Source organism: Cavia porcellus, unplaced genomic scaffold (assembly GCF_034190915.1).
Source record: "Cavia porcellus strain 051 isolate PalLab524CR breed Dunkin Hartley unplaced genomic scaffold, mCavPor4.1 scaffold_4, whole genome shotgun sequence".
Classification (NCBI taxonomy): Eukaryota; Metazoa; Chordata; class Mammalia; order Rodentia; family Caviidae; genus Cavia; species Cavia porcellus.
This window is the reverse complement of record NW_026947487.1, coordinates 88,263,477-88,277,661: the sequence shown is the minus strand read 5'-3', so window position 1 is coordinate 88,277,661 and position 14,185 is coordinate 88,263,477. Positions and strand designations below refer to the sequence as shown.

General features: G+C 35.7%; 1 protein-coding gene across 5 annotated transcripts in view; it reads left to right on the top strand.

Annotated features, from left to right (window-relative positions):
- Nucleotides 1-14,185, top strand: part of Cdh8 (cadherin 8) — a 337,933-nt gene that overhangs the window by 185,870 nt on the left and 137,878 nt on the right. For all 5 annotated transcript variants that reach the window (XM_063247432.1, XM_063247433.1, XM_063247434.1 and 2 more), the window contains exons 5-7: nucleotides 3,353-3,520; nucleotides 7,208-7,395; nucleotides 10,907-11,160. In XM_063247432.1, coding sequence (XP_063103502.1) covers nucleotides 3,353-3,520; nucleotides 7,208-7,395; nucleotides 10,907-11,160 — 610 coding nt within the window. The remainder of the gene's footprint in view (nucleotides 1-3,352; nucleotides 3,521-7,207; nucleotides 7,396-10,906; nucleotides 11,161-14,185) is intronic.

Genomic DNA, 14,185 nt, shown 5'->3' with positions numbered 1-14,185 from the left:
GGAGATTAAGGCCACCTGTGGTTTCTAACACCCCCCCCCCTTTATAGCCAAAAGGTAGCTGAAAAGAAGTTCTAGCAATTTTGTCTTTTCTTCCAGATGACTGGGCTCTAGCTGTGGGCTTGAGAATACAGGCAGTGGGCTCAGGCAAAGCGGGAATGGTTTATTAGAGAGTTCGAACTGAAGCCAATTAAGCAGGCTGCTTGTCCTGAAGAAACTGGAGACTTCCTGCTTTAGAAATTAGGAAAGCCACCCCTGATGTTAAAGAAAAGAATGAGTAAAGACTTGTGGCAGAGCCCCTTCCCAGCTGGGTCCTCTTGAACAGCTCACTTAGCTGAGTAGAAATTGTTCTCACTTTACAGATAAGGAGGCACACACCTGCCTGCTTCTCAAGGAGCTGGTCTCTGCCACGCAACACATTGTCACTCTGACATGCTGCTAAGGTGGGGAGGGGTCTGTAGAATAGCATGCTGGTGAACTTTTGAGCATTTGGCTAAAGCACCAATGATCTAATCATATCTCTTAGAGTCTTACCAGAAATGGTGTAGGGAAAGAGAGTTTCAGAAGGGTTGGTGACAAAAAGCATGACCTAATCTAGAGACCATTAATGAAGCTTCCCAATGCTAGCAAGGGAAGTACTTTCATCACTCCTGTGCCTGAAAGAACTGAGAGAATTACTGGATGCCTTGCCGAGGTGTGCTCTAACCAATATCCCTGAATAAGGATCCTAACAAGGGATGCATAATCATGGAGTGAAGGACTCTGGAGAGTCTGAAACCTTAACCTGCCCCACTCTTGCAATCTCCTACAATAACCTGTATTGGTAGAACCTAACCGAAAGTTAGCAAGCGAAAGATTTAGTTGAAAAAAAAAAAAATAAACACTACATTAAGATCTCTCATTCATACCAAGTGTAAGAGAGCAGAAAATGAATTTGCAGGAACAACTGGAGAATATTCAGCACTCTAACCACCATTTCCATCAACGCTGGCAAGGGAAGCTGAAGTGAGAAGGGAAATAGTTTCTCTGGGTAACTTCTGAATGCCCACAACTTTGAGAGCATTATTTTGCATAACTTTGGTATATCTACCACAAGGTAATGGTTATTATCTTCAGTTTGCAGGGTAGAGTATTGAGTCCTGATGGATCTTATAATTTTTAATGATCACAAAGCTATGAAGTGTGAAAATAAAGATAAGGAATCAAAATACTAGCTTTAATTATGAGAGAACATTCATAAGGGGAATCAAACTTGTCAATACAGATGTATTTTAAGAAACTGTGTATCTGAATGTTGGAAGGCATAATAAATTGTGTAATTAGTGGAGATCCTTGGAGCATTTCTTATTCTATTTGATAAGCTTCTACTGTGATGCTTCACTCTTTTTCTGAATTAACTCACTGACACCCAGCTATTTTAAACTGAGTCACAAAATTATTTTAATTTCAAGTGTCTGAGAGATATCACTAGTGTGTGTGTGTTTTTTCCTCATTCATTTTCCCTTCAGTCATGCCTTACCGTCGTCAAATCTGAATGGCTGCTATGTTTCTGTCTTTATTATTTTCCTGTTTTTATTTTAAACATCTAGGTATTATCTCTGTATTATATTATGATATGTTCATATCCTAAAACAAATAATTATATTTAAAGATGTTATTATATTACTCTAAATGTTTCCCAGTAAGCAGGATTATCCAACTGAGTGCTCCCCAAAAGGCAAGTCCTGATATAAAAGTCATGTCAAGGTCTAATAACATGATAAGAACATTCAGCTTTCCCTAGGGCATGCTCAGTGCTGGGAGTATTAGATTTCACTGGCTACTCTTGTACTTGCTTGCTACTCAGGCAATTCATGAACTTGAACTCCTTGAAAATCTTTTACAGCCAGATGATTCAATTAGAGCATACAAATGAAAAAAGAAAAAAAAAAGAGGATTACAGCTTCAAAATTGACTAATAGAGTGCCTCATCCTCAATTCAAAGTAAACGTTTATGGTGTTTCTGGGACTAGAAATGAGAAGATACAAGTGTCTTTAATCTTGACAGCTTCCTATCACTTGAAAAAATTATGTAATATACATCCATCCAACAAGAAGATTTTAGGATAGCCATAATAATTTTTATTATGACATTAACAGTATGGAGGGCACCTTGATTCTATGTTAAATAAAATATAAGAAATAAAAAAGTAGAGTGGCAAAATAATATGTCTATTAGATGTGTGAAATGGGAAGAAATGAAATACCTTGAACACCCATTAAATGGAAAACTTTAAGCTACTTACACAATAGCTTCAAAAAATGAAAAATTATGAGGCTATAAGAAGTAATGTGGTGGACCATTTTACACTGACAAGAGAGGATCTCAGAAACATAAGTTTCAGAAAACTCTTATATCATGTTCAGATTTGCAGACAAGTGTTTGTATGCACATATGCATCTTTACATGTGGGCATATTTCATAACTGTAGAATTATACACAGCAGAATGTCATGGATATTTGTGTGAGAATAAAAGGTAGGAGGATAGGGAGAAGGCTAAATAAATATTTTAAGCATAACTTCAAAAGTCAATAAGAAAATTTTGAATCTTTCATAAAAAATTGTTATGGTGAAACAAAAACACGAAACTGAAAATAAGCAGAAAAAAAAACAACACAAAGCTTTAGAAGTATCGTTTTATGTGATTTTTGTATTATGTGTTTTTATTTTTCTTCTCATTTTTCTAAAATGTTTTTCACTCTTACAGTAGGGTATGTACAGTACAGTACATACCTGAATCACTAAAATATAAATGTAGTTGAAGAGTACCTTAGAATTTAGAAACTTGACTGTATTAGTTCCGATTTGTCGTTTACATTTGAGTTTAAGAATGCTTTTATTTCCTTCATCTTCTAATGTATTTGTGAGGTTCAGGATAATTTATCTTTGACCTTAGAGCCTTCAAGCTATTCATCTATTTACTCATCTTTTAGAGGAATTTGGGTATATGATAAATTGTAGGATTCTTTCACTTCCAGGGTTTTCCTGGGTGAAAGTGGCAATGTTATGATTTATGCTTTAATTTGGTGGGCAGTTTACTTTCTAATGTATATTTTTGCAAGTTTTATCCTATGCATTATGGAACATAGTTTTTCAAGTTATTCATAATTGCATGACTATAAGCTTTCTCAGCATTAATGTCAGAGATATGATCCAGTTAAATGTGAGGAGAAAATGGAAAACTATCAGAGTAGAAACTTCATGTATGAACACAAGTTTGTGTACGTGCCCGTGAATGTGTGTGTGTAAGACTCACATATTCATTGCTAATGAGCCCTTGGCAGGGAAGTGATTCTTTCATTTCTTTCTCTCAGCTATTATAAAAACTGCCCTTCCCAACATGGACCGAGAAGCCAAGGAAGAATATCTGGTTGTTATCCAAGCCAAAGATATGGGTGGACATTCTGGTGGCCTGTCTGGGACCACGACCCTCACCGTGACTCTTAGTGATGTTAATGACAATCCTCCAAAATTTGCACAGAGTAAGTAGATTTCCTGTATTAGGTGAGAATCTGAGTATATTTTCACTTGAATGCATATTATAATATCCAGTGACCTTCCCCAAACTGATAATATACATTGAGTATATATTTGCAAGGTATGACAAATTATATATATATATTTTTTTGCATATTTTCTATGTATTGATGTGTATATATGTATAACCAACTATCCTATCTGCTAAATACATCCCAAGTTCATTTCAATGAACTTGGATGAATTTTCAAATATCAAGTGCATAGTAATAACTAAGAATTTGAGTAAACTTGAGAAAATGATAAAAACCTAGCTCAGATATTGATTTATTATTAATCCTGCTGTATAAAAGAAACCAAATCCCCAATGTCTAGTAGGAAAGAAAACACAGTGGGCTCACTGCAAACCAACATCCTGCCTCCTGTCACTGGGAGGGACATGAGTGATCACTGACTGTCTTCGTCCCTTCTAGGGCTTTGCTCTACTTTGGAAACCTTAGCAGAATTTCAGGCAGCCACGTCCCTGAGTCAGGCGATTATTGGCCAGCTTTCTTATATGTTCATGGAACACTTTGCTCCTGAGCTTCTGTCCAAGGAAAGTGACATAGAGCCATGATCCTGCAAGGCGTTTCTGACCTGAGAACTTTTATAGTGAGATATGAAGAGTGAATAAGATTTGCTTAAAGAGGATGACACCAGAGAGGAAAAGTAGACATTGTAGCTAAAAGAATGTTCATTAAGTCCTCCGTACATGTATTTACTTTTTAAAAGTTGTGCATATAAATAACATTAGATGATGGTTTTCTTTTCATTTCAGAGTTTTTTGATTTACCATACTCTCCTCTAGGATCAAGCACGTTGTCATAATTGAAAGATTACGTTTTTTAAAAAGCTGCATCATATTTCATTGACCATGTGCCCCACCCTTTCTTTATCCAGTATTCTTTTTTTTTCTTGATGACTATAAAAATGCTGTATATAAAATAAAATAATAATGTTGTATATCAAAGAATCATGCTATGTATGTCAAATATACACCATACAAAAGCCCCATGAAAAGAGGTATATTAACTTGTATGGGAATAGGAAGAATTTCACTGAAACTGGAGAACAGAAAACCAGGGAGATAGTATTGCATGAGGCCAGAGAGGAATTAGCAGTATTGTACTTCAATTTGTAGGTCATTTTATGCACCATGATCTTAAGTCAAAGGTCACTGAGAAATCACTAAAATATTTTAGATTATAGTTGAAGTGATAGTTTGGATCCAGATAAATCAGAACAAAAGGAAATCTGGTCTTCTAGCATCTTGTCCATACTATACCTAGTTGAATGTATATTTATAAACATTCATTTAAAAGGTGTTGTTAACTTTGGTAAGAAAAAATGGTAACAGTGGAAGCATAATAGACTCTAGTTGTAATAAATATGTAAGAGTTAATACTGGCAGAATTCTGAGGGTTGATTGCATTTGCAGTTAAAGAAGTGAAGTTATTAAATTTGCGATATTTGAGATTAAATGCCACCTGGTGCACCTTCCTAGATTTGGAAACACCACAGGAAAACCATTTGCTTAAAACAAGGAGGGAAGAGAAGTGGGAAGCAGTAAGAAAATGTGAAGATTGAACAGACACATTTCACATAGCTTTGAGAATTTATCTGCAGAAATTTCAGGGCTAAAATATAGAACAGATATATATTTTAACAAAATTATCCCAACTTTTACATCTAACCATTTATAAAGTAGGAAGCAATGGACTGAAAAAATTGTTTAAATGGAAGTCACCCTTTTTCCTATCCTATCCTACAAGTCCTTTCTTTTGCAGTTGCATTATAGTTAATACACTAATATGCAAATCTTCTTTCTCACAAAAATGATTCCTTGAATTCAGCAATTGCAGATGAGCTTCAAAAGCTTGCCTTTTCTTAGAGGTAATAACTATTAACTATGATCACACAAATAGAAGTGGTGAGAATGTTCAGAACAGCAATGGATAAAGGAATGTTGCATTTGCTTGGATTCACAAGACTCCTCAGTGGAGCACTGGCAGCAATTCATGCCCCTTGCTGGCTTATTTACTTAATAAGAATACCTAAAGACATCTCCAGCCTCACTCAGAATATAAAGTATGAAGAAAATGGAACTATTAAACTAATTGTGAGAGTTCTGGGAGACTTGGGTGCCACACAATGGTTTTAATGCTTACCTTACGGTAAAACTTCTTTGAAAATTTTTTTGCTCCTCAGCTCCAAAATTTCATGATTCCAAAGATCTTTTTTATTTCCTCATTAAGTCAAAAAGTATTAGTGCTAGAAGAAACTATTCATCAGTTAAACCAATTTTGTTTAGTATGTTTTGTTGTTTTGGGTAAAATGAACTTTGGTTTACATAAGAGATTCAGTGATTGAGTTCCAACACAATTAGGTAATGTTTTCCAGATTCAGTTTTTCCTTTTGGTCTTATAGTTCACTGAATGTTTATTTTTCCCTTGTTGTTGCAAAAGGATTAAAATTTTGTGACTATCTGAATTTTGCTTCACCAGAAACAGGAACGAGGCAATAACGTGACTAATAAGTCATTTAACTGGAAGTTAGTTCCAAGAAACACCAGTGGGAGAGTGAAAGATAGATAGAGCTCCAAAAAACGCCTGCATGACTGAAGCAGTTACCACTAGAAATGACTGGAAATTCTAAACTGTTGGGAAGAAACAAAAGAAATAACTCAGTTGTCCTACTAGAGAAGAGAAGAGACTATCATTTTATATACTAACTCCTGTTAGTCTTTGAACTTGCTTCTGTGGGACCAGTAATATTCTGGTAGGTCCAACCAGACAAACCTTAGGTAAAATCTCAAGACCAGGTAAAACCCTCAGGAAAAAAGTGCAAAAGTTATAGGGTAGGTGACTACCCTATATTAAATGTTATAGGTGACTATTAAAATGGTAATAGTATGGTTGGAGCGTCATCTACTTTCACTACCTGAAGCTGAGCAACAACAATCTCACAATGGCAGCAATTTGAATAAAAATAGGACCAATGCCACTAATTAGGCATGTTCTACTGTCCCTCTAGGAGAATGAAAATACACTGTAATTGTATTTTGCCTAGGGAATTTTGAAGGTAGGATTTTAGTCTTCAGAGCAATGAAGACTTCAGTAACAAGAGGAGTGTTTCATGTGTTTGAGCAGCTTGCTGCAGGGCACAGCAGAAGTTTAGTAATTGGATTTTATCAAAAAGGGTCTGCAAGTCTGTAAATATAAAAGTGAGTTCAAAAGTGACTTTCAGTGTGTTACACATTGCATCTTTCTGTGCTGAAATTAGCTTACTATTTTATGTTGGGCAACAATGAATATCCCCACAGGCAGTCAATGAGATTATACAGCAAACTGCAGAGAACATTCACACAGACATAGTAATATTCTGATATAGCTGTTCCAAATATATACTTGGTAAACATACAGGTGAATAAGTTCCGTATAGTCAAAAAGTCTTAAAGAGAGTTCATTACTTCTGGGAAATGCTTGTGACTGGTTTATTTTAAATACTGTACAATTCACAGAGGAAAAGCGATATTTTTGTATTTTACATCACTGTCTTGATAGTGCCTGGTACAAGAGTTACTTAACATATATTTACTAAATGAATTACTGAATTAGATGGTGTTTAGTGCTCAGTGTTTCTCTCTTTTCTAAGGTCTGTATCACTTCTCAGTCCCGGAAGACGTGGTTCTTGGTACTGCAATAGGAAGGGTCAAAGCCAATGACCAGGATATTGGGGAAAATGCACAGTCATCATATGACATCATTGATGGAGACGGAACAGCACTCTTTGAAATCACTTCTGATGCTCAGGCCCAAGATGGCATCATAAGACTACGAAAGGTAAGCAGAGAACAACTTGGTTTATGTTTGAAACATTTCTATGAAATGAGGTTGGAAGCATGTTTGAGTGAAGTCAATTGACAGCATTTTATAGCTGGAAACAGTTTCAATTAATTGATGACACAGAAGAGCTAGATTCATTTTAGCACCTGTAACACGATGAGACAATATTCCACAGTTCAGCTAAATCACTGGTAAATAGCTTCTGTGGTGGCCCTTGTGTCTCACCCTACTTGGTACATTTCTTTACTAATCTATGCCTCAGTAGTGTCTCCTAAGCCACAGGCATTTACATGGTCTTTGTACAGGACACTCTCACTAATTTCCTGCAGATAACCCTCAACCAAGGAAGAATAAAAGCTGATACACTATCAATAATATTTGAAGAAAGTATTCTAAGGCATTAATTTATTAAGAGGATTCTCAGTGAGAAAACATCTCAGTTGTCCTGAACAGGCGAAAAATTCAAAAGTTTCTAGTCTTTGCCTATATAATTGTTCCACATCTGCTCTCTACCTGCCTTGCTTCTGGGTTTGTGACAACCATTTGGGACACAAACATCGCTATAAATAGCATAGTCAGTCTGAGATTGCTTTCACCAGCAACTTGTTTTCATATGATTGATATGAAAAAGTGTTTAAATTTGTATTTCTCATCATAAATTCTGACTTCCAAAAAATGTGTAAAGCAATCCATTGTTTTAAGTGCACAATGTATTTGTGAGAAAAAATGCATTTTTATGACCATTATTTTATTTAATATTGTTCCTCATACTTTGTTCTGAAAAAAAGATTAATTTTTAAACAGATTTGCTTATTCTTTAATAAAAATTGGTGGTTAGACACACTATTGGTAGAATATAATGTTTCTTGATTCACATTAAACTGATATAACTCTAAATTTACTATTTTAGTCTATCATGCTATACAAACACCTAATTTCAGTGGTCTTGCTTTTAAAATTCCTCATTGCAGAAGTATTAAGCATGGAAGCACAGGATTTTCTGGATATATCTTTGTATAAATATAATGTTTAAAATTTAGTGTAAGAAAAAAATGTCTGCATTTATTTTAATTCTGGTTAGCAACATTGTCATCATACCAGGATCCTGGCTTGAGTTTAGAATTAAGAGCTGTCAGTATTCAAAACTCAGAGATACAACAGAGTACAGTAGGGTTCTACTTGAGTCAATTATTTAATTGCACTTTCGTTGGCTAGCTATTTCTAATCTCATTTTATTGTTTCTTGTTTGATTTGGTTTGGTTTGGTTTGGTACCAGACCTCCAACTCATAACCTTGTGCTTGCCAGGCAGGTAGTATGCCTCTGGCCCTATTTTATTGCTATTATTAATTGTTATCCTTTGTTACCATAACCTGCCTTTACAAATTTGAAACGTTTATCTGTTTTAGTGTTTTATGCACTATTATTCATAAGTTTGAAACCAAAACTCATAGACCATGTACATTGACACTGAGAAATACATACATGTATTTTACTCTATAGAACAGTATATAAGGAGTCACATTTCTACAGTGCCTGAGGTATCTGTTTTGCTTGAAATAAACCTAAGAACACTGTGGAATGTATTTGGATATATTGTCCTTATGTTGAGCTGACTATTTACTGAAGCACCTTTGCAGCAGGAATTCTCTGAAGTCTTGCCGAAGCCAATCAGAGGGAAGAGGAGAGGGTACCCACTTCTCCTTTTGAGTAGGAACAGGATCTTCAGCTTCTTTAGATGATGGGCTACAGAAACTTATGTCTGGAACAATCTTGAGAAGAAGGCCTAGAAAAGTATCAGAAACTGAGAGCTGGGAGAGAAAAAATGATGGAGAAAGGAATAAGGTTAAATCAAATTCTCCAAAGCCCCAGTAAGATTTGACTATTGGGCAATGTACTGATAATAATGTGCTAATAATAATATTCTGTATATTTCAAAGTGACGAGAATACATATTGGATATTCTCTTTTCTCCTAGTAAACAAATTGGTGAGATAGTGGATTTATTAACCAGCTTTACTGTATCATATTTATAATATACACATAGAACTATCTGTCATATTTTACTCCATAAATGTACACAGGTATTATTTTTCAATTAAAAATGAAATCATGAAACAAAATGTAATCTAGTATACTGAAACATGTCTGCAAAGAACCTAAAACTGCTCAACTGTTACAGTAGGAGCGATTGGCAAATTATGAATATGCTGATGTGGAATCATCCATTCACATGTATATGCACGTGCCTAGCAATTTCAGAATCAACAAGCAAGTGACTGTTTGCATCATTTACTAGAAAATATTGAGAGGAAAAACTAAGACACATTAGATGTGAATTCAGATTAGAAATCAACACAAGATTCTGAAATAAGAATATATACTTAAGCCTGCACAAAACTTTTGAAAGACTTCACTGATGCTTGCTTGCGTTTCAGTGTCTTATTTTTTTTAAAAATCTGCATTGCAGATTGAAAACTGTGTTTCTTATGATAAATTCTAATGCAGACATAAACTACAGCAGATTTGCGTCCTTGAAATTTGGAGCATTTTATTTTATTTTGCTAAGAATTTCTCTATAAGTATTCTGATAAAGATGAGCTTCTGGGTATTAAAAGGAACCATATTCTGCTACCTAATGACATTTGCGTAGGTCATGGACTAAAGTATCTTGAACAATCGAGGAATGAAATATTAATATGTCAAAAATTTTGTCAGAAATGGTGCAAAGAGCTAACTTCAAATTATTTAATGGTGGGTAGGTACACAGTCAGACCTAGCTTTAGCTATTTATACCGCTTCAACTCATCCTTCAAAATAGACACACAAGCAGATTTGTATGTGCCTGTGCCTTTCTTTGTATGCCCACCCTTGTCATAGCTTGAAATTTACAATAGAGAACTTCTAAGAATACTCTAAAAAATAAGCCTCATTTTAGCCACATGATCAGTCGAGTAGCAGAGCTTTGGAAATGCAATAAGAAAACACTCTTTGTTGGATTAGTGCTAAATTATGCTTTATAATGTCTCCTTGGACTAAACAATGATTATTTCTAGTTCTTTGCATTTCACACACTGTTGCAGAAATGATAAAATATTCTTCTCAGATAGAGATTGTGTTCAACGCTGCCTTATCTTCTACCAGCAGAGGCCCGATTAACTGGCTGATTAGTATGCAGGTCATGCCATCACTAGTAAAATTTTATGATGACTCTGAAGTGAAATTTTGATGGCACAATTCATGACTGTGAATATTTTGTGAATTCCAAGTGAAATGAGCAAAACAAAACAAAACAATAGGAGATTAGGTTCACTGCGCTTCTATAATAAACAGATACCAATAAATGCCTGTAAAATTTACAGGTTGAATCTGGGGGAATGGAGAGTGATCTCATTAAGACTCGCAAATGGGCTTAAATGCACATAACTTTCATCCATCAGCATTATACTCATTTGTTCTTGCTGCTGTGGTCATTAGTGAAAAACATTCATCTTTGTCATTTCTTAACAGCCTCTGGATTTTGAGACCAAAAAATCCTATACGCTGAAGGTAGAGGCAGCCAACATCCATATTGACCCTCGTTTCAGTAGCAGGGGACCCTTTAAAGACACAGCAACAGTGAAAATTGTTGTTGAAGATGCTGACGAGCCTCCTGTCTTCTCCTCACCAACTTACCTTCTCGAAGTTCATGAAAATGCTGCTCTGAACTCTGTCATTGGGCAAGTGACTGCTCGTGATCCTGATGTCACTGCTAGTCCTATAAGGTAATTACTTTTTAAATGAAATATTGGCTACTCCAAATACCAAGCAAATCAGTGCAAAACATAATTTTATACCCATTCTGGCACTGCCTTTGGGACTACACTCACAATACAGTGGAATTTTGGTCAGTACCTATTGTGTGTGTGCACACATGCCTTCGTGTGTGTTTGCACATGCATATATGTTCCTACTAAGAGCTATTTATAATGTCTGCACCTAGAAACATCAAGATAAACCAAGTTACTATAGCTCTTGTAGAGCTCAATGATTGCATAACTGCAAGTGTTTTGCAGCACATTTGTGTGGATCTTTTATGTTTTTTGCTTTATTTTCTTTAGTATTGGGAAAGCATTGCTAGTTTGTCTTCTGTATCCTTTGACAGCTACAATGAATTATATATTAGAATTTAGAGGCATGAGACCAGTGTGTCAATGCATTGAGAGGTTTCTATTTTAGTTTTGTGTTTGGTGTTTGACTTAGAAATTATCTTCTCAGTTCATGGACATTTGTGATTGGTGAGCAGATCTGGCTTGGTACATTTCACTCAAAAATCTTTCTGTCTTTTTTAAAAAAGTATTTTGTTTATAATTTCTCTGCTCTGAATTTTTCCCAGGATGAGAAATAATCCTATATTAAAGTTTTTCTGCCTTGTCTAGAAATGTGTTTCAATTCTACTTTTTTTTTCTCCCTGTTGATCTGTATACATCTTTTTCTTTTGCCAGTCATCCAAATGACAGTACAGGTGCTCAAGCTAAATAGATTCCTTCCGAAGGCACACTGAAAATCTATAACTTGTATGCTGGTCTCCAAGGGTGAAGTCTTGGCTAATGATGTGTTTCAGTGTGGATTTCAAATATTGACTTTAAAATATTTGTTGCAAAGAGGAGAACTCAGAAGAGAGAAAGGCAAGGGAAGGGAGAGGAGGAGGGAGGGAAGGAGAAAAAGAGAGGGGAGATAAAGAAAGGAGAGAGAGAGAGAGAGAGAGAGAGAGAGAGAGAGAGAGAGAGGGAGACAGAGAGAGAGACAGAGAGAGAGAGACAGAGAGAGAGACAGAGAGACAGAGACAGAGACAGAGAGAGACAGAGAGACAGAGAGAGACAGAGAGACAGAGAGACAGAGAGAAGAATACAATTAAAAAAACTGTCCAGTTAATCTGTATGTTAGATGTCAGCTCACACTGAATACTTTCAATTTCCAAGTCACAGATATCTAGGTCAGACATTCTTCCAATTACTTTATTCAGGGAAAATATAGACAAGTGGATTTTCTGGAGGTTTTATTTATTTGCTTTTTAAAAAATGTATTAAATTTCTATTACTCACAAAGGTCCTAAAGCTGTGACACAGAGCAAAGTTCTGAAAATCACTCAGTGCTTGAAATAACTTGAGTTTGGACAAAAATAAATTATTTTCAAATCAGAAGTATTTTTTTCCTAACCCATCTATTTCTAAGTTTAGAATGATAAATAGGAGTGCACTCAATAAGTATACAGAGAAAACTTTCGGCAGGAATGTAACCTCTAAGAAAATAACACTCTACCTAAGAATTTTAAGAATGGTGCATTGGACAGGTTAACTTTGAAAGCAATTTGACACAGTCCAGACATATAGAATATCTCTAATTTTTAGGGAATTATAACTCATTTTTGATAATAGTATCTGACAAAAAGATAAGTGCTAAATGCTACTGCAGGAAATAGACAAACAAAAAATAATTATATAAGAATCCAGTTTTTGGACTGCAGAGTACAGTAGCTTTGTGCTGGAGCTATTATTCGGGGAACAGTATACTGGAATTAGGATATAAGTGCAGACAACCATTTTTGTTGATTAAGTCAATATGCTTATATTCATATTTCTCCATTTTTCAAAAGAAATGTAGAAAGGAAGACTTGTCACTTTCTTTGCATCTTCAAGCCTGACACACACTGTGAGGGTAGTAAACAAGATTGGTTCAACGAAGAAGCAAGTCAATGAGCAAGTTTTAGCCTTTGATTTGACAAGATTTGTACTCCTGGCAGCAAGAAACACCTAAGGGCTCAGGAGGATAACAAGCCAATGGCCCCAAGGAATAACAGGGGTTCAAATGATGGGGCAATCACAATGCAGCCCAAACATGGTATCCATGGCATCAGTTGAAATGGACTTTCTATAAAGAGATGTGTCCTTAATCAGCTAGAACTGGGATCTGAGTCACTTTTCATTCCACAGAGAAAGTAACTTTGAATTAACAGAGCCGGGTTTAAATCCATGCTCATAAGTTCCGTATACATTTTCACATTATAATATGATCTATTCTTTATACTGGTGGACAAGTGGTGATTTATCGATAAGAATTCTAATTCACAGGGATTCAGGCAGCATTTTTCATTGACATTGATTGTTCTTGCTACATCTATTATTTGGAAAGTTATATGTAGAGGACTCTGGAAGCTTCTCAGCAACAACTGTCTAGTGTATAAAGAGCATTTCATTTATAGGCAAGTAAAAGGGGATGTAGGGCCCTGCTACCTGAAAATGATGGATAGATAAAGTATTATTTGGTGACACAGACATATATGTGCTTCTGATAGCTGTCAGGTAAGTGTTAGTTCCTAGGCATCTCTGGTCCCCTCTAAAGAAGGCATGGGTAGCACTTCAAACATTTACATGTGCTTTGATGTATCAGTCTAGAATGCGGGCCCCACGTAGGCCTGGAAGGAAGTGACTGGGCTTCATGAAATAAGGGTATGAGGCTCACTAGCTGCAGTTTTTTGCATCTGTTCTGCATTTCCACAGCCCCTTGCTCCTGCCAGCTGGGTTATGAAGAGCTGCTTTCCTCTGTCTATGCACAACTGGTTGATTTGAGTAGAAAATCAAATTTCTTGACTAGTCAGAGCATTTCATAGTTCCTCATGAGGCTAGTAGACAGATTTAGAGCTATTTATCTCTTCTAAACAGAAAAAAGAATTGGATATTCATGGAATTATAGAGTAATAAATAGCTATGCGTTATTTTCTCTTTAGGAGGATTGCATTTCATATGCTAA